Source organism: Chelonia mydas, chromosome 3 (genome assembly GCF_015237465.2).
Source record: "Chelonia mydas isolate rCheMyd1 chromosome 3, rCheMyd1.pri.v2, whole genome shotgun sequence".
Lineage (NCBI taxonomy): Eukaryota > Metazoa > Chordata > Testudines > Cheloniidae > Chelonia > Chelonia mydas.
Window position 1 is genome coordinate 183,421,044 of NC_057851.1, and position 20,930 is coordinate 183,441,973.

The 20,930-nt window shown below is 38.9% G+C and overlaps 1 protein-coding gene across 8 annotated transcripts in view; it reads left to right on the plus strand.

The window, feature by feature from the left end:
- SANBR (SANT and BTB domain regulator of CSR) overlaps positions 1 to 20,710 on the plus strand; it is a 54,978-nt gene extending 34,268 nt beyond the window's left edge. For 4 of the 8 annotated variants that reach the window (XM_043543895.1, XM_037895988.2, XM_037895989.2 and 1 more), the window contains 12 exons: positions 3,417 to 3,540; positions 4,075 to 4,227; positions 4,929 to 5,074; positions 5,463 to 5,562; positions 7,210 to 7,242; positions 8,825 to 8,924; positions 11,109 to 11,200; positions 11,319 to 11,347; positions 11,432 to 11,505; positions 15,550 to 15,638; positions 16,158 to 16,249; positions 18,646 to 20,710. In XM_043543895.1, coding sequence (XP_043399830.1) covers positions 3,417 to 3,540; positions 4,075 to 4,227; positions 4,929 to 5,074; positions 5,463 to 5,562; positions 7,210 to 7,242; positions 8,825 to 8,924; positions 11,109 to 11,200; positions 11,319 to 11,347; positions 11,432 to 11,505; positions 15,550 to 15,638; positions 16,158 to 16,249; positions 18,646 to 18,682 — 1,069 coding nt within the window. In that variant the 3' untranslated portion in view covers positions 18,683 to 20,710. The remainder of the gene's footprint in view (positions 1 to 3,416; positions 3,541 to 4,074; positions 4,228 to 4,928; positions 5,075 to 5,462; positions 5,563 to 7,209; positions 7,243 to 8,824; positions 8,925 to 11,108; positions 11,201 to 11,318; positions 11,348 to 11,431; positions 11,506 to 15,549; positions 15,639 to 16,157; positions 16,250 to 18,645) is intronic. The other 4 variants (XM_037895992.2, XM_043543898.1, XM_043543896.1 and 1 more) reach the window with 3 other exon arrangements.
- The last annotated feature ends 220 nt before the right edge of the window (positions 20,711 to 20,930 follow it).

A 20,930-nucleotide genomic window follows, 5' to 3' on the forward strand; every position in this document is an offset into this window, starting at 1 on the left:
TCAGAGAGAGAGAGAGAGAACACTCCTCTCCCTCCCTGGTATTTATTTAAGTGCCACTATGGACACATGAACAAATATAAATAAACTGGCCATCAACAAGTTTCGACTCAAAATTAGGTGAAAATTTCTAACCATCAGAGAAGTGAAATTCTGGAACAGCCTTCCAAAGGGAGCAGTGTGGGGGAAAAAACCTAACTGTCTTCAAGATTGAGCTTGATACATTTATGGAGGGGATGGTATGATGGGACTGTCTAATGGCATGTGGCCCATCAGCACCTGCCAGTAGCAAAAATCCCCAACAGCCAGAGACACGATACTAAACAGGGAGGGCTCTGAGTTACTACAGAGAATTCTTTCCCAGGTGTCTGCCCAGTGGGTCTTCTCCACATGCTCAGAGTCTAAGTGGTCCCCCCATATTTCCTCCAGGTCAGCGTGGCAAAGACTCTGGGGGGGGGGTTTCACCTTCCTCTGCAGTCTGGGTCACGGATCACTTGCAGGTTTAAACTAGTGTAAATCGTGAATTCTCTGTAACTTTAAGTCTCTAAAGTTTAAACCATGATTTGAGAAATTCAGTAACTCAGTCAGAGATTAAGGCACTATTTCAAGAGTGGGTGGGTGGGTGAGGTTCTGTGGCCTGCAATGTGCAGGAGGTCAGACTAGATGATCACGATGGTCTCCTTTAGACTGTAAAGTCTATGAGTCTGTTGTACTTGGCAATTTATTCCACAATACTATTGTTGTTAATCCATCAAGACCTCAATTGAAATCACTGGGAGTTTTTGCTGGGTTAACCTTTTAAAATGTAAAATATTCAGAGCTAATCACTTAATCATCCTAAGGACTTGAAAATATGTTTAGCCAAAGACAAATGGAATTAAGGGCTACATTTCAAAATGAGTTGTTAGAGTGATGGTTCTACACTCTGAACTATAGAGTCTGTATTCGCAAAAAGAAAAGGAGTACTTGTGGCACCTTAGAGACGAACAAATTTATTTGAGCATAAGCTTTCGTGAGCTACAGCTCACTTCATCGGATAAGTGAGCTGTAGCTCATGAAAGCTTATGCTCAGATAAATTTGTTAGTCTCTAAGGTGCCACAAGTACTCCTTTTCTTTTTGCGAATACAGACTAACACGGCTGCTACTCTGAAATCTGGATTGACTGTCTCTCGAATCTGAAGATGTCAAATCAAACACCCAACTAGTTTCAGAACAAATAAAAATAAAATTCAGTGGTTAAGGTGTTTTTGTCAGAGGCTTTCCAACTTCTCCTTTGTTAGATGGCTAGTTCCTCACCACAAGTATTATCTTGGTTTTTGTTTTAGTCCAGGCATGGTCCTATATAGCTGGATTTCCCTGCCTCTGCTTAATGAGGGCCTGCATACTCTAGAGTTTTACTGTTGCTAATTTAATTTCCATCATTTTTCATCAGATCTGATGGACTAAAATCAGCCTAACAGTAGTTCGGTGTCAGCCCTCAAAATAATATGCATTAATTGAATATTATCTTCTGTCAGTTATTCCAGTAACAGGGAGAGGTTTCTATCCAAAGAACCATCTTACTGATGACTAGAGCAGTGAAGTAGGTTCCATCTTGCAGTCTCTAAAGTGGCAGCTGGGGCTATAGCCTTATCCTGACAGTCTAAGAATATTGTGTATTAGCCAATTTTAAATACCTTCCTTATGTTACTGTAGTTACATTCTTATATATGTATGTTGATGCTACATAATTCCTTGTGTGTTTGTGTGTAATATATATATTACTAGACTATACACTGTTCTAGACTTAATTTCCCCCCCACTGAAAAATATGAGAGAGAGAGAGACTTTCTTTTAAAACCCAAAAGAGGGTATTTAGCAGTGAGGCAATCTGGTCTGTGAAAGATAAAATATGTTTTTTTTCCACCTTCACCCACTAACTTCATCCTGCCTTGGTTAGACTGTAAAATCTTGAGGGCAAGGGCCAACTTTTACTCTGTATTTGTACAAAGGCAAGCATAATGGGTACTGACACTTAGTGTCACCTCCACACCTATTTTTGTGTAATTGTGCTGCTACGGACATGCTAGCATTAGAGCTACTTCTAGTCACCATTAAGCTTAAATTAAGTGCAAGAAAGGACAAATTAACCGTGCCTAGGAAGGCAGCCATAAAACAATACAAGGTAAATGCTCAGAACTTTATATATATATAAAAGTTCTGAGCATTTACCTTGTATTGTTTTATGGCTGCCTTCCTAGGCACGGTTAATTTGTCCTTTCTTGCACTTAATTTAAGCTTAATGGTGACTAGAAGTAGCTCTAATGCTAGCATGTCCGTAGCAGCACAATTACACAAAAATAGGTGTGGAGGTGACACTAAGTGTCAGTACCCATTATGCTTGCCTTTGTACAAATACAGAGTAAAAGTTGGCCCTTGCCCTCAAGATTTTACAGTCTAACCAAGGCAGGATGAAGTTAGTGGGTGAAGGTGGAAAAAAAACATATTTTATCTTTCACAGACCAGATTGCCTCACTGCTAAATACTCTTTTTTGGGGGGTTAAAAGAAAGTCAGTCTCTCTCTCTCTCTCCATTTCTCTCTCATTTTTCAGTGGGAGGAAATTAAGTCTAGAACAGTGTATAGTCTAGTTAAGTCAAGTCTAGTTTTAAAAACTATTTTTTTAAAAAAAGGCTTCAAAAGTACACATTGATCAAGAAGTCATCTAACTTTACAATCTTTACGTAACCATTTCATTGCTGCCTATTGTGCCCTGGTATCTAGGAACAAATGCACTTCCAGTGTTGTCCTGGGAACCAGTTCCTTTGCCATTTGAAGTGCAAAGAGTGGAATGAAATGGCAGTATTTAAAATAACATGGATGTGTTCCACATCAGCAGAGGCTAATGGCAAAGGAGTTAAAATATCCCTCAACCTTTGTGTGTTTGATTTTTTTCTACTCCCTATATCCTCCAAACATTTGAATGATACAATTCCACCCTGCCACTAGATACCAAGGAAGATGCTCACTAGCCCAGAGAGCAAGAGATCCACAGAGACTATTTGTATGTCTCTTACTTTGCTACTAACCATCAGACAGCTCTTGCACTAACTTGATAGTTTTATATCATTTCTAGTTCTTATGACTTTCATAGCTTGAGGTGGGCGGTGGCAGTGTCTGTCTCTGAGTTGCAGTGTCCTGAAATTGTTCTTATATTAACTTATGCCCTTGGCACTAGGTAATAGTTTGGGATGCTGCATGATGTCTGAATTTAATGCTGATTGTCCTACAACATGTTCTTGCTATGGTAGCTCTTCTGTGAAGGTGTGTTGTTGTTTTTCTTGCTTTTTGTTTTTCTCTCCAAACTTCATTGATACAAATATAGGACTAAAAACTCTTCACAATATAATGTGCAGCCTGACTGTGCATCTTTTCTTACAGAGATAAAACTTGGGAAGTCCATGAGTACTTGATCAGTCTTTATGAGGAATTAAAATCTTGGCGAGATGTGTACTGGCGCCTCTGGGGGACTGTCAATTGGCTGAGTTGTTCAAGATGTAATCAAGTGGGTATTATTATTTTCACTCACTTGTTTTGTGGCAGCATGGGAACAAAACCAACATAATAATTTTGTGGGTGGATAGAGAGGGGTTGTGCTTTAACTCATAATTAAGAACTCTTTTTCTAGATGGCCTCATTTTGGTAGAAAAATACCTTCCTCTTCCCCAAATTTAATCTATCTATTTTGAGACCAGTAAGACTTTTTGTGTGTGTGTGTGTGTGTAGTTTATAGAGTGGGAAACATAATGGGATTTGTTATGAAAACTACGGAGCAGCTGTTGCTCTAACTTTTTAAGCTCCTTCTTTGTGCCCCACCCAAATACAATTCAGATAGCCAGAAAAAAATGGGAAATGAGCTTGTACTGGAATATCTGAAGTTTAAATGAAAACAGTATGACTAAATTAGGACTAATCTCTGACCAGGTTTGCATATGCGGCTCATAGCTGTCTGCGAGAGGTAAATAATTGATCTATATCTAATGTACTCCAAAATTCTGACTTTGACAGGCTACGTGACATCTTTTTTTTTTTTTAATAGTCTTTCCTATGTACCGAATTTTCTCACTGCCAGTACCATACGCAGCCAGTTCTTTATCCCGGCGTGGCAAGCGCATTGGGTACAACTGGCACTGGAATATATCCCTGCTGTAACCAAAAAATTCTTCGATTTGATCCTACTCCGCTTCCAAAGGTACTACTTTAATGTTACACTTTTAGCAATGATTCAGCTTAGGGCTGGATCATGATGTAAAGATCCTCCCTGATGTCAGGGGCAGTGGCCCAGGAGGGAGATTGACTCCTTGCGGACCTTCTGGCCTCTCTGCTGCTCTGGGGGGAGTACAATATACTGAGTCTATTCAGTGTATCATACATTCCCTGGCAGGCGTGTTGGGGAGCGAAGTCTCTCCCCGCACCTGCATGTGGAGTGAGGGATGTGGAGGCTCTCCAGAGCTGCTTTCCCTTCCTGCGCTGCTACCTGCTGTGATTCAGGTGGCTGGAATAAGGGGGCACATATGTCCTTTATGCCATTTGCCGCCACATAAACCAGGCCATGATTTGACCTATAGATACTTAATGCTGAAATTGGATATGAAAGGGTATTCTCTAAAGAATGGGCCAGTAAGCACAAAAGGAACTATCCTCTTGGAACAAGTTGTGCTTCTCAGGGAGTTTAAAAACTAAGTTCCCATTTAACTTTAGTTGGAGTGGGGTCAGGCCCATCAATTGAAACACACAGTGAGTTGTATATAGCTCTGTGTCCTGAGGAAGGTGCCTAGTGCTGGGGACTGTTAAATAGTTCTTAGAACATGGAATCCCTCAGTGCAGTACTAAGTGAAAGTAGTTTTTGTCGTAAACCAGTATATCTAACATAGTCTCTCGCTTTTATGACAGGGCTGTAAAGTGCGGGATCATGTGATCGGTTTACCGGCTGGAGGTGAAGGTGGGGATACTCTGCCATATCAAACTACTAAAATATTGAATGATCTGCTTCAGCATAGAGATGATGTTGTTGTTCCTTTTTCTAAAGATCAGAATAGGTGAGAAAATTGAATTAAAGCTACTGAAATTACTTAACATTTGACATTAGCACTTGATTTTTTTCCCCTCTTCTAAACAGACAATGTAGTGGAATTTTTAAAAGTTAACTAATATATTTCCAGTATTTTAATTAGAAATTGGGACAAGAAACAGAAATGTTGCTATCTGTCGCATTTGAAGCAGACGCTTGAAGCAATTCTGTCTTCGTAACAGTTCAATCTTGCTTCTATTCATATTTTCATATAGGTACTTCCCAATACACTAGCCATGTAGCTGTTCTGCAGATTATCCATAGCACAATGGGGAGGAAAAAAGGTCAGATTCTAAGATTTGTAAAATAGGAAAACTATCATTGTCTTATACTTCATGAACATTTCTTCCTTATAGTGATTCTGGGATTGGGCTGTGTGATGAGAGAGGAATTGAATGTGATGTGCTGTTAGAACCAAATACACTGTGGGGCCCAAAAACTGGAGAAATCAATGCTGTGAGTAATTGCTGCTTTTGTTTTGTTGTTTTCTCTCTCTCTATTAATGATTGTAGTGGACGCTTAGAAAACGCATTCAATCAAGAGACCTACTGCTGTCTTAAAAATAACTAACAAAAAACCCTAACCTAGTTAATAAATCTAAAACCTAGGTTTCAGGGACATTATCTGCTAATTTAGGGCCAAAATGTGGGTTTAGTGGGGAGCAGGGAGGCTTTTATTTTTTATTTTATTTATTTATTTTAAACAAAAGCTGTTAAAATTAATGCCCACACATGTACACCACAGAGACCATTCAGAAACTGAAGCTAGTTAGGAACCCCACAATCCTCTTAAGAAGTGAATCATGTAGAGATCCTGTTACACAAGTGCTCTCTTCTCCTCAGTGTGCTTAAAGTGGTATGTATAACGCTAAGTGAATTGAAATCTGGGTACTTGAGAGGCTGCCATGTCTCGTTATGTCACATTTGAGATCAGAAGACTCCCTCAAGTTGAAGCCCCTCACTTTAAACTTTGTAAAATGCTTTGAGATCTACTGATGAAAAGTGCTATATAAGAGCTAGGTATGTATTATTAAATGAGGTGGGACTGCTGGCAGGGCATTCACCATTAAGGCCTCTTAGCTTTAGACTTCCTTTCCCTGTTTGGTCTGCCTGTATTTTTTTTTTGTTTGTTTTATTTACATTTATTGGAAATTGCATTGAACATCAACAAAAAAATTTAAAAGACCCATATTAAGCATAACAATTAAAATAGATAAAATACTTAATTACCATTCTAAACTCCTCCTAATCTTGATTGTCACAAAGCACACAGCTGATATTTTGTAAACTACTGAATACTTCAGTGCCAATGGTACATGTTAAAACCCCCATATAAGACTTGTGTATTTTCATAAGTCCCCAGAAGAGCCTCTTATTGTGTAAACAGCCTTTTCCAAGGGCAAACAGATATCAAGGTCATTGGTCCATTCTTCTGTTGATAGACTAGATTATTTCCCCCAGTAACACACAACCCAGCGCTTTCCTACCAATGAATCAACTCCCACATTACACCAGTGCACTTTAAGTCAAGTTGGGATAGATCATTAATAATGCTAACCATGGTATACAGAGAACCCCTGCAGTCTGTTGTATTTTTGCAGTCTTCATGCACTGTAGTCCATAACTTGTGAGTAACACAGCAGTTCCAGACAGTTGGCCTGAAACTGCCAGTAGCAGTAAGACTCAGCCTAGAGAAAACTACAGATGTGTACTGGAACAAATGTTTGCAAATGCTGGCCTAGACAGAATCTTGTGGTTAACTCGGGTTGTTGCTACCATAATATAGGTGTTTATTACTGGCCACATAGTTTTAGCTATTAAAGCAAATTCTAAAGTGATTTACCTAAGACTTTTAATTTTACTATGTCTAGATTTAATTGAATACTATTTCAGATTTATGCACATGCTTAACTTTAGACACCTGAGTAAAATTTCAGTGGGGCTACTCTCCTATATAAAGTTAAATGTGAACAACTCCTTGCAGAATCCAGGATGTAGTTTACTTGAACAAATACTCCATTGTTTTTTATAAATCTATTTGAATCTCTTATTTTGTTTCACAGTGTATATTAACTTGACCACCTCTCTGCCTTTTTATATCTAGTTTCTTTCTCTGAAAAACTGGACTCTTCAGCTGGTTAGTAAAATAACTAGTTCATCCTGCTTTAAATTTTAATGTGTTTAAAAATGTTTTTGCTCTTTTATGTTAACAGATAACCTTGATGTCACTGCCATTTTTTCTATATCTGCTTTAATTTTTAAATTATAGGATAATGCATTTTCCGTGTAAGTTCTAAACACTATATATGTGGAGATGCTACAGTAATTGCTGCTTTATAAGTGTAGCAGATCTGGAGGTTAAACATTAATTTTAATCAATATCTTTTAAAAATTCCTTTAATTTTTTTTTTTCAAATGTTACAATGAAATCTTTAGGCAGCTGCAGTCCATATATTTTCTTCCTTCCTATTATTGCTGCATTTCCTTTACTATTCATTGTCATAGACAGCGGATTCTGAGACTGATGTTCCAAAATAAGGTCCTACAGCAAACTTGCTAACTAGAACAAGAGTACTCTTTTAAAAAAGGAAAACAATATATATATTTTTTTTATTCCACAGAGGAGCAGGGTTTGTTATGGACTAATTTTAAAAGAATTAAAATGTTCTTATTTTAAATCACTTTATAAATAACAGACAAACATCAGTCTTCCACGCTACATTGTGCTGAGGACAATGGCCTAAACTTTCAAAAATGACTAATGACTTGGGTGCCCTGCTTGAGACATCTTTATAGGGGCCTGATTTTTCAGAAAGTACTGAGCACCCACCCTCCAAAAAGGAGGGCTTTTTAAAGTGCATCAGATGGGGTACCCAGAATCACTAGTCATTCTTGGAAATGTAGGCTGATGAGCTCAATCCTGCACTGCTGCCAAGCCAGAAAGCAGCAATGCTCCAGTCACACCCCAGTATGTTGTAAAGGGGGTGGCATAGAGTTGGATATGCTAGGAGAATTGGTTGGAATCTGATTAAGCTATTTTTGGGGCCCCTTTGTATTGCTCCATTAGTGCAAAAGTCTGTCTCAGAGCTGAGGATCTGGCCCAACATATAAAAACAATGTATATAGCTCCATACAAGAGCACAGTGTGTGGTGCTTGATGAGTACCTCTTTTCATGTGTAGTGCATATGTGTACACGAATTAGTGAAAGCAACATTGCATCTCACTTATTAATTTGTCTTACAGTAGCAATTGGGGCTCAGCTATGCTGGGCACTGTACAAACATAGTACAGAAGGTCACTGCCACAGAATGCTTTGATTGCAAAATACAGAGAAGATAATATAACCTAATGAAATGAGGAGTGTGGGTACCTTCTGCCATTTGCCTCTACGATGACCTTCAAACATGCTTATTTTGAATCACCTATATTGGCACAGGCCAGTGCAACTTATCCAACACAACCTTGCATCCATTGAGCAGCTTCACACCAGGGATGCTCACCCCAGGGCAGAGCAGGTTGCATTGTTGCTGTTCTCCCTGTCTTCGAGACTAAGGTCAGAACCCAGTACATGTAAAACACATAGGCAAGGAAGCCTAGTTTAACAAAAATAGCTGGCACTCAGCCTTGTTTATCTGCAACAAAAAACTTAATGATATGGAAAACCTGAAGCGTTTGAGGAGATAGTGACCTTTTTTGGTACTTTATTCATGTTGCTTAGAAACAACAGTCATTGCTATCAGAAGAGGAGGAGTATACCACTGGCTCAGAGGTCACTGAGGATGAAGTGGGGGACGAAGAGGAAGTCTACAAGAAACCAGGTACAATTATCTGTCTGTCATTGCAAGAATCTTTTCTTGGTAATTAGGGATTAGAATACAAGGCAGAAGTTTTCTTTTTTGTAAAAGAACTTCAAATAGAAATAAATAAAATAAACCCTATCACAAAATGTCTCACTTGAATTTATATTTTATTTTTTTTTCTCTGAGACATATATTAAATACACAGATTTACCTATGTTCTTCTATTCATCAGCTCCAGCAGTAAACGCTCACAAATGGGAAAGTACACATATCCAGTGTTCTCATACCAGTGAGACAGATTAAAGCTATATTCTGTATGGTCTATTCCCTTCCCTGGAAGGGTTGCTATCAGAGCTGTTTTATCCCTCCTGTCACCTCCTAGATTAATGTTACAGAAGTAGGACTTCAGGTTACTAGCCATGTAGCTGTGTCCTCTGCAGCAGCATTTGCAGAGTCCCACTCCTTCATCCACACACACTGGTTATTGATCTTCTGTTGTAAGGACCAGAAGTGAAAGGCAGGCTGCCTCAGTTCTCCTAAGATTGCACTGATTCTTCCCCCTAACTTGCACAGTCTGACTCATACATACAAAGGCCTACCATGGCCTGCAGGAAGTAAGTGCTGCAGGACTGACCACTCTCCTGGCCACCCAAGCAGGAGACAAGACAGGAAATCCAGAGGAAGGCATGAAGAAGCATGGGGCTCTTAGTTTCCATCACGACAGATAGGATGTGAAGAAGGGCCTTGATTTCAAATTGGGTGGGTGGAAGACTGAGGATTTTGGGAAAGAGGAGGGAGGGCTCTTAGGGCCAAGAACTTTCTGCTGTTCTTGGTGTGGTGAGGGTAGGGGTAGAGAGGAGGATGGAGACTGGTGTGTTGACGTGGATAGAGAGAGGCAAAATCAGAAAAGCGCTTCTTGAGAAGTGATGTCCTTGGAGAAAAGGAAACTAAACAAGGTAGAGTATTATATAGTATTAAGAAAAGCAACTGAAAAAGACATATGGAGAAAATAGCCAACATATACAACAGAAGAAAAGTAGAGAGAGAGAAATTTAAATGGGGGATAGGGAGGGAAGAAAATCCCAAAACAAGGGAGATGTAGTGAGTGACGTTGTACTGTAAAAATGATGCAGACCTCTTGTAAAATTCAGTTGTTTGATATTTTATATAGTGTGTGTGTGTGTAATACATTTTCTCAAACAGAACCTTGCTAATTCTCAATCAGGAAACAGGTAATCCGTTAAGCAAAAATTCTAGAGTGCACTAGTAAGATTTTTACAAATCACATAGTAGAATGTTTGCTAGTAAACAATGAAGTGTTAGTTAAAACTAAATTACATGTCAGGAAAAAATGCCAAATTACATTTTGTGAGATACTACCCCTGTGACTTTTTTTGATCATTCACTTATTCAACTAATTCACAAAATTCTTCAACTTGCAATGGATCTTCCAGACATTAGTGCAAATTAGTGAGGTGTGTGTTGATCATGCTTATTATAGTGTTGCCTAAGGGCCAACTGAGATTGGTGCCCTGTTGTACTAGACTCCATACAAACATAGAATAAAAGTTCCTTCCCCAAAGAGCAAACAATCTAAATAGAAAAGACAAAGGGTGGGAAAAGGGACATAACATACAAGCAGAGTGAAGAGTGTGATGCCTGGTAGATGGCATGTTTAGGACCATGGTTTTCTTATGTTGTTTAAATCCTTTTGGTGGGTTATGATAAGAGGGAATTGACTAGATGGAAACACAAAGGAAGGAAAGGGGACATAAGGGGCTGGAGCAATCAGTCTGCACAGGGCAGAGAATGTCCACACTGAAAACTTCAGAAAGCATTCTGATGATGTCATCAAGACTTTTGGTCCCTACTTGCATTCTTAGGGATGTATTCAGTGTATGCATGTTTACATTATATTTACAATAGGAAGTGTATATATTACATATAATTTCTTTGTACTGTAAACTTCAGCTCATGCATGCTTCTTAGGGGAAGCATGTGAGTGGGTTTTGCCTTTGTGCTTTGTGGATGTTGGTCCCATTTTATCATTATCCACCGCATAGCTTTACCAAGGAGGGAGAATATCCAAGTCACTGACTCATATGTGTGCAGGAATGTGGAAGTCACTATGCGCAGCAAGTATGATTTAAATATTTTAAATATTGAGGATTGTTTGCTACTAAATAGTGTTTTAATTAACAGGGAGAAAAGAGAAGCCAAAGAAGTTAATCAAACATCCAAAGAAACAAGTTTCTTCACCTAGTGTTCAAAAAAAGGAGAAACCAATGGAGAAGGTAAATCTAAGTTGTGAAATGGACTGTTCAACTCAGTCAGTCCAATGAGGAATTTTTCTTTAATTTTTGCAGCTAGTCTTAAATGTATTCATTAATGCATTTTTCTGTTTTTTGACAGTCAAATTCTCGAGATGCATCTCCATTCATGTAAGTATTTCTCCAAGTCCTGGGTGAAACATCCTGCTTAGCAAAATACTACTGACAACACTTTTGTTTGTCTCTTGTTACCAGTGTGAGTATGCAGCAGAATAAGTGGGATGCTTCTAGATCACTGAGATTCAACCAAGATGCTCAAAGAGAAGATGGTAAGATTTCATTGGTTTAGCTTTCGTAATGTTAATGTTAGAGGAAAAAATAGAATTATGTTATGCAACTACATAACTATTTCAGTAAAGTACTCTGCTTAGGTATGTCAAGGCTGAATGTGATTTCAAACCAGTTTTATACTGGTACAACTACATTGACTTCTACAAAAATTGCTTCCATCGACGTGCATGGGCTGAAATTGTGGAAAAGCAGCATCACTTGCCCTGTAACCTCAGCCGTGCTGAACACAACGCCATCAACAGCCTCAGGAACAACTCTGACATCATAATCAAAAAGGCTGACAAAGGAGGTGCTGTCGTCATCATGAATAAGTTGGAATATGAACAAGAGGCTGCTAGGCAGCTCTCTAACTCCACATTCTACAGCCCATTATCCTCTGATCCCACTGAGGATTACCCAAAGAAACTACACCATCTGCTTAAAAAACTCCCTGAAAAAGCACAGGAACAGATCTGTGCAGACACATACCTAGAATCCCGACCAGGGGTGTTCTGTTTGCTACCCAAGATCCATAAACCTGGAAATTCTGGATGTCCCATCATATCAGACATTGGCACCCTAACAGGATTGTCTAGCTATGTGAACTCTCTCCTCAGGCCATATGCTACCAGCACTCCTAGCTATCTTCGAGACACCACTGACTTCCTGACGAAACTACAATCCATCGGTGATCTTCCAGAAAACACCATCCTGGCCACTGTGGCTATAGAAGCCCTCTACACCAACATTCCATACAAAGATGGACTACAAGCTATCAGGAACAGTATCCCCGATAATGTCACAGCAAACATGGTGGCTGCCCTTTGTGACTTTGTCCTCACCCACAACTATTTCACGTTTGGGGACAATATCAAGTCAGTGGCACTGCTATGGGTACCCGCATGGTCCCACAGTATGCCAACATTTTTATGGCGACTTAGAACAACACTTCCTTAACTCTTGTCCCCTAACGCCCCTATTCTACTTGTGCTACATTGATGACATCTTCATCATCTGGACCCATGGCAAAGAAGCCCTTGAGGAACTCCACCATGATTTCAACAATTTCCATCCCACCATCAACCTCAGCCTAGACCAATCCACACAAGCGGTCCATTTCCTGGACACTACTGTGCTAATAAGCGATGGTCACATAAACACCACCCTATACCAGAAACCTACTGACCACTATACTTACCTACATGCCTCCAGCTTCCATCCAGGACACACCACACGATCCACTGTCTATAGCCAAGCTCTAAAGATACAACCGCATTTGCTCCAATCCCTCAGGCAGAGACAAACACCTACAAGAGCTCTATCAAGCATTCTTAAAACTACAGTATCCACCTGCTGAAGTGAAGAAACAGATTGACAGAGCCAGAAGAGTACCCAGAAGTCACCTACTGCAGGACAGGCCCAACAAAGAAAATAACAGAACGCCGCTAGCTGTCACCTTCAGCCCCCAACTAAAACCTCTCCAGCGCATCATCAAAGATCTCCAACCTATCCTGAAAAATGATCCCTCACTCTCACGGATCTTGGGAGACAGACCAGTCCTCGCTTACAGACAGCCCCCCAACCTGAAGCAAATACTCTCCAGCAACCACACACCACACAACAAAAACACTAATCCAGAAACCTATCCTTGCAGCAAAGCCCGATGCCAACTCTGTCCACATATTTATTCAAGTGACACCATCATAGGACCTAATCACATTAGCCACGCCATCATGGGCTCGTTCACCTGCACATCTACCAATGTGATATATGCCATCATGTGCCAGCAATGCGCCTCTGCCATGTCCATTGGCCAAACCGAACAGTCTCTACACACAAGAATAAATGGACACAAATCTGACATCAGGAATCCTAACATTCAAAAACCGGTAGGAGAACACTTCAACCTCTCTGGCCACTCAGTAAAAGATTTAAAGGTGGCAATTTTGCAACGGAAAAGCTTCAAAAACAGACTCCAACGAGAAACTGCTGAGCTTGAATTAATATGCAAACGAGATACCATTAACTTGGGTTTGAATAGAGACTGGGAGTGGCTGGGTCATTACACATATTGAATCTATTTCCCCATGTTAAGTATCCTCACACCTTCTTGTCAACTGTCTAAATGGGCCATCTTGATTATCACTACAAAAGATTTTTTTCTCCTGCTGATAATAGCTCATCTTAATTAATTATCCTCTTACAGTTGGTATGGCTACTTCCACCTTTTCATGTTCTGTGTGTGTGTGTGTGTGTGTATGTGTATATAATATATATATCTTCTTACTATATGTTCCATTCTATGCATCCGATAAAGTGAGCTGTAGCCCACAAAAGCTTATGCTCAAATAAATTTGTTAGTCTCTAAAGTGCCACAAGTACTCCTGATCTTTTTGCGGATACAGACTAACACGGCTGCTACTCTGAAATTTGTTTGGAGTTACTTCTAACTAAGATGAGTTAGTGAGAGGAGAACTGTGCCCTTTATGACTCTAAAAAACTGTATATTATGAAACTTGGTTAGGTTAAATTTTTAAATGCTTATTGACAGTTGCAAAAAACCTGGAAATGATGGTAAACCACACCACCATTTCAAGTCTGGAACTTAATCTTCTGCCATTCCTAATACAAACCTATTGATATTTTATTCAGTCATATTAGCAACTATGCATGAATTTTGGGTCTCATCTGTCCATGTAGCTTTGCAAGAGCAAAGAGATTATCCTTTGCAACAAAAGGCTTATGACAGAAGGAAGGCATGATTCTGATCTCAGTCATGACAGTGTAAAACACTGAGTAATTCCACTGAAGTCAATAGATGCATTGATGTCATATTCTCCTCTCACCCCTGGGGACGGATCCCCACCTGATGTAAATTTCTGGAGCTCCACGTAATAGAATGGCCCTATGCTGACTTACACAAGCTGAGGTTCTGTCCTATAGTGACTCATGTCTATTGAATTTTATGTTGGCCCAGATATTCTGTACTTGATTCCATGAAATATGAAAAAAAACATTGCAGATGATATCTCTAAAGTGGATCTCAGCATGTACTCTGATTAATATTTATGTATAGCATATATTATTCTGTTCAAAAATTGTGATAAGTGCTAGAATTCAGTTGCAGCCACGCTTTGTTATGCTACACAATAACTTCAAAATCTTCTTGAACTCACAAAATGTTGGTGCAGCGAGAATGGCACTCCAGGCAGTGATACCTCAGGATCAGATTAGCACTAGTCTCTTCTTTCCCACAGGAGAAAAATACCTTTTGTCACAGAGAGAAAATAAAGAGAAAATATTCATCACCTCACATGCTGAGAGATTGACTAATGCAAATGGATAGTCTGGGTCCCCTGGCAGGAGTAAACTTGGGAGGAAGTTCCACAGTTACAGACAGGAGAAGAAAAAGTTCCTTAACTGTGGTTTTGTATTTTTAGTTTGTATTAAATGCAGCTGTTTGGAATATCAGAACAAAGTCCTGGAGAGAGAAAGATGAGGGGGCAGGTGATGTGGTCATAAGTGTGTGGTAATTGCCTGGGCATATAAATTGCATGGGTATGTGATAAATTGTTTATCACATGGATATTGCCTCCACATATATACTTTGTGAATGCCTCTCTCCCGATCTCTCAGTTTATAAATAAGTAAGATCATACTGTTCTGTGTTGCTTTTCCTCACTACTGTATGGAGTTGAAAGTTGTGGTCTCAGTAAACTACTGAGTTTCCTTTGCTTTTCCATTTCTTTTAGAAATCTATGCTGCCTCAAAACCATTCTCTTAGATCTGGCAATGCAATGGATGCAGATAGATCCCTGCTCCTGCATGGAGCCCAACTGAAGCTGCGTTACACTGCAGAATCAGGACCTTACTTTGGATCATAGCTGCTCATGCTTTTCACATGAGCCAAGAATAAAGCCACTCATTTCTCTGTATAGTGGATTATTAGTAATATATGCATAATCTCCTTCCTCATGTTTATGGCTCTTCATCTTGATAGTAAGGAATATTTAGAATATTGATATTTCTTTTATTACTTGCAGATCAGAGAAGGATGTGTGAGATCACAGGTCACCTAATAAAAATGAGATTGGGAGACCTGGACCGGGTCAAGTCAAAGGAAGGCAAAGAAGTAAGACTTTATATTACGGTCATATTAGCTTGATATTTTAGCCAGATCTCTTGAATTCATGCGTTTTCAGTACCAGAAAATGAGATTTAGCTTTTTTCAGGTGTCTGGAAGACTTAAGCTTTAACATGACTTTGATCAGGTTTTAATAGTTTAAAGTGATTTTTTTTTTCCTAAAACACTTGGTCAGAAACAGTTTCGAAAGGTCACTACTTCAAAACCTGTTGAGCTAGGAAGTAGGATGGGTTTGGAGGGGCCAAGTATCAGGCACTGGGAGCACAGCAAGATGCAAAGTCTTTATGGTTCTTTCTTAATCAGAGCCAGATCAATGGCTACTGTGCATGAGTGCAGGCTCATGCGCCTTCACAATGGGGCTCTGAAGGGATACAATATGATCTTTGCCATCTCCTTTTGGAAGACTTGCTTCTGCAAATATAAATCAGTTATCTAAAAACTAATAACTTTTAGAAAGTCACTGATTCTACTGGAATAGCTAAATGATTTGATCTCCCTGTACTGCAGCATGCAGGTGGCATTTACTCTAGACTTGAAGCTCAGATAAAGGCCTCAGCGCAAGTCAGTGCTCGACAAAATAGCACAGAGAAAAACACAAGGTAAGTTGTTTAAGTGGCAGAAAAAGGCAGGATGTGTATTTTGGGGTTTTTTTTAAAAAGCCTTCTGTGACCAGAGTCCTAGTGGGGAGCCAGCTGTGGTCACTTCATTAGGGTGAACTGCAAAGAATGGGGCAGACAATCGCCAAAAAGCCGGTGAATATTCCAATACTTGCATTTACCAAGCCATCATAAAACAGCTTCTTTATTACCTTACTGGTTACTCAGAAGTCCAAACAACACAGTTCCCTTAAAGTGATCCAGTCTCAGGCCTCCATCCAGGTACCTAAGTCAAACATGATGATTTCTGAAAATCCTATTTCATCATATAAAAGAAAAGGTTCTACCGATCCCAAAGGATCGTACACATTACCTCGCAGGTTATTGATTATTCCAGATTTTAACCAAATACATGCTACAGCCACTTCTTATTAACTAAACTAAAATTTATTAAAAAATAAGAGAGATAGTATGGTTAAAAGATCAATATACATACAGACATGAGTTCAATTCTTAAGATTCAGATTCATAGCAGAAATGGTGAGCTTTGTAGTTGCAAAGAGTTCTTTCAGAAATAGTTCATAGGTTATAGTTCAATGTCCAAATATCATATTCAGGGCGTACCACCATAATGGAACCTCAGTCTTGCAACTCAAACTTTCCCCATGAAGCCTAAGCAGATCTGAGATGACAGAATCAGGACCCAAGGATCTTTTATACAATTTCATGTCCTCTTTGACAAGTTGGGATTTCCTTGGGGAACAAACAGTAATTAGGATAAAAAGAAAAGGACTACTTGTGGCACCTTAGAGACTAACAAATTTATTTGAGCATAAGCTTTCGTGAGCTACAGCTGTAGCTTACGAAAGCTTATGCTCAAATAAATTTGTTAGTCTCTAAGGTGCCACAAGCACTCCTTTTCTTTTTGCAGATACAGACTAACAGGGCTGCTAGTCTGAAACCAGTAATTAGGATGACTTTGAAGGAGGTCCATCACAGGTACTTACCTATACAAATTAACATAAGGCCATTTGCTTGTTCCTCCACCATTCACAATACATTTCAAAGAGAGATGAATACTGAGATCCCATATTTACAATTCGTTTAAATGCTAGGATGTTCTTTTGATCTCTGAACTATCAGAATACAGCATAGACAGGGACTGTTGATTACATCGTTGACCCTACTCATACATATGTAAATACACAAAAAAACATTATCTCCCCAGATGACTTTTGAAGGTTATTTATTTTGCAGGATGTTTAACCCTTTCTAGCCATGCGTTACACCTTCTCATTTCAAACTCTCCCTCCACATCAGCTCTTTCCAGTGTGTGAAGTGCATCTGGAGGTGAAAATCACCCTCACCCCACTAAACCTTGTAGTGGAGTCAGGAGAATGGAACCCATCCTTGCAGAGCTGCGGTACAACCCATCTGCAGCAAGTGGGTTAGAAGTGTGACTTCCCCACTGTAAACCCATCTGGAATTTTGGGTTTCTGGATCAGTGTCCGCACAGATCTATTAAAAAGAAAAGGAGTACTTGTGCCACCTTAAAGACTAACAAATTTATTTGAGCATAAGCTTTCGTGAGCTACAGCTCACTTCATCGGATGCAAGTGAGCTGTAGCTCACGAAAGCTTATGCTCAAATAAATTTGTTAGTCTCTAAGGTGCCACAAGTACTCCTTTTCTTTTTGTGGATACAGACTAACACGGCTGCTACTCTGAAACAGATCTGTTAGTCATCTCTCTGTCCACTTCCAAAAATTCCCACATCAGTGACCTATTTGGCATTGTTCCAAAGCCCCATCCTTATTACATGAGGATCAGAAAAAAAATCACTGAGAGTCTGACACCTTGTATGTGAGCATTTAGTCTGGAGCCAATATTCTACTCACTACTTGGTGGTCAAGTGGTGAATCTTAGAAGTAGAGTTTTATAATGGATCTGCTGATAGCTCTTTCTTAACCAGAGCCAGAGCATGCCTAGTGTGCAGTGAAAATTGATATGATTTCGTTTCATACTGAAACCTGTAAGGAGTTCCTGTAAGTCTTTTTGCGTCTGCATGCAGGCACATGTATGAAGATACTTCTGCGGGGCTTTCTCTGAAAAGCAGGTATTTGATGGCCAAGCACTGATAAATATTTATCTTTTATACAAGGATACAAATGGGTGACTAGAGATGCCATGGTATAAAGGGACAATGAGCATAACAGTATAATGTACTGTTTCTCCCTTCTATGTTGTACTTGAATGTTTAGGGTTTAGGATTTTGACAAAAATCATAAAATGGTTTCATACAGTGAACTATCAAACTGACTATTATAATTCGCAACAATTAATCCTGTATCATGATAAAAGCGTCTCCACATGTGTATGTACTGTTTATTTTAAATCCAGGTCTAAATCTCGCTTTGGTCAAGGCCGTCCAACATGAGGAACCTCAGGAAGAAATCCTAGCCAGAATCATTGCTACTTCCTGGAACTGTACTGTACTCCAATACAGAGAATGCATTCTCCAAAAGCTTTTAAGTGACTTATTTATTATTTATTACTGTAAGCCATGTAAATTATTCTGCTATGATGAATGAATGCAAAATCCAGAAAGGTCTAATACTTATTTTAATTGTAAATACAGTTTCTTAGATTGCTTTTTTAGGCTATTGTGTTAAGCTACATAGAAAACATTTTATAAACCAGCAAAGTTAAAATATTTGAAAATCCTTGCTGATTGAGGAGTGGTGCTTATAAACTACTCTAGACCATCACTTTTAACTGCTAGACATTTTAAAATGAAGAAACTACTGAATTATGAGTGCAATCAGTGATGTTTTAAATGCATCATCTAGTATTGTGATTTGAATTATACATCTTGGGCTGAGTCTGGGGGTGATCTTTATCTTGCTTACACTGGTTTGACTGATGTAACTTTAATAAAGTCCATGGAATTACTTCTGATTGACAAGGCTATAAGTTAAATCAGAATCAGGCCCCTAAGCTTTCCTCCCCATGTCCACACAACTTCCATTCGTGCTAAGGTGAGCATCAAGGGGGATTAGACCCCTAAAGTTCATGTGAAATGAACCTACTAAGGGTATGATAACTTTACATCTTGCATGAGGTATTCATTTTCTCAACTTTAATGCATGGAAAACAACATATTCATTCTCATTTTGCTCGTGACACTTCTGCATCACACAGTTCTTCGTTCCCTTTTGTTGTGTGAGCTTTAGAAGCATAGTAAAGCAGTTTCTTCCTTTAATGATACCAGTGCCACTGTAGCTTTGCTAGCAGAGGTGGTGTAAGTTCTGTACCTTTTTGAAAGAGACATCTTGCCTATGTATATCTGGGCCAGGAAGTATGTTTCTAGACCTGCCTGAATAATCCTGTTCAGCAATAGAATGTTCTGATATGGTTCTACTGGAGCAGTAGGGTCCATGTTTGTTTTAGTGCACAGTCCAGTAGTACCGGAATGGAACAACTTGCCTGGGAAAAAATCATGTTTATTCAAAGGAAATTGCAATAAAGCAGTATTTTGAAAACCACATTCTAATTTTTGTAACCAAGCAAAAAGAGCACTCAGGGAAAACTTATTCCAGATCATAATCATTCAATAAAATGTGTGTTTGGAAATAAGCTCAAAATCTCTGCTGGGGGGGGAATCCTTCCTTAAAATGTATTCTTTATTTGCAAGCCTTTATTTGGCTTGTTTCTAGAATTTTAAATAATAAATTGAAATAGGCATGGTGGTGATTGCAAGAGGGTGCAGGTTCATTAAAAATAAGTGTTAGCTCTGTTTACATGTGTTCTTCCAAGTTAACGTCCATCCAAAATTCACTGAAACCAAGGGAAGGACTTCTGTTGACTTCAGGGACCTTTGGCTTGGGGTATGATTGGTAGGTGCAGCAGTGTTTTATCTTACATTCATAAGAGACATGGCTTTATCAAAGCCTATTGTTTGTTTGCAAAAAAAAATCAGTTTTGTGTTTTAGAAGTTCAGTGTTTATACTAAATATTATTTGAAAGCCAGTGGTTTATAATTCACTGTGCAAAAATGTGTTATAGTTTTCTAGCTTGTATAGAAGTCTCTCTCAAGCTGTACATGTAAACTTTGCTCAGCAAATTGAACAAGGGGGGCGGGTGTGTGTGTGTGTGTGTGTGTGTGTGTAAAAGATTTTTTTTAAAACTACTGACTCGAAAAAGGGAAAAAATTCTCTCCAGGACGGGAAAGTCTAATGCTTTGGTTTATGTCAAAATGTCATTTTTACATGCCAGTATCCATCATAATCTATTCAAAATGTTCTTTTTTCTAAACATATGCCTGTAATATATATAGTGGAAGTGCAATTCATATTTTATTAAGTATTAGTAGTATTTTCTTTGACAAATTCCGTTAACTTTTATCCTGTATTAACTTTGAAGTCATGTCTCAGTTTAACTGAAATAAATGTTACGGATTTAAAAACACTTTGTTTTTAGTAGACTTACAAAGCCAAATACATTATATAGTGGGAAATGTTATTTTTGTTTCAGATCAATCATAATGATTCTTGCATGTCATTGTCCCTTCCTCAAAAATGTATAGATTCTTGGTCTCCCCTTGTTCTTTAAAGTAGCTGTCTAACTGTTCTTGAAGCACTATGTTACAGACTTCCTACCCCAGTTCTGAGAGCAGAAAAAAAAAA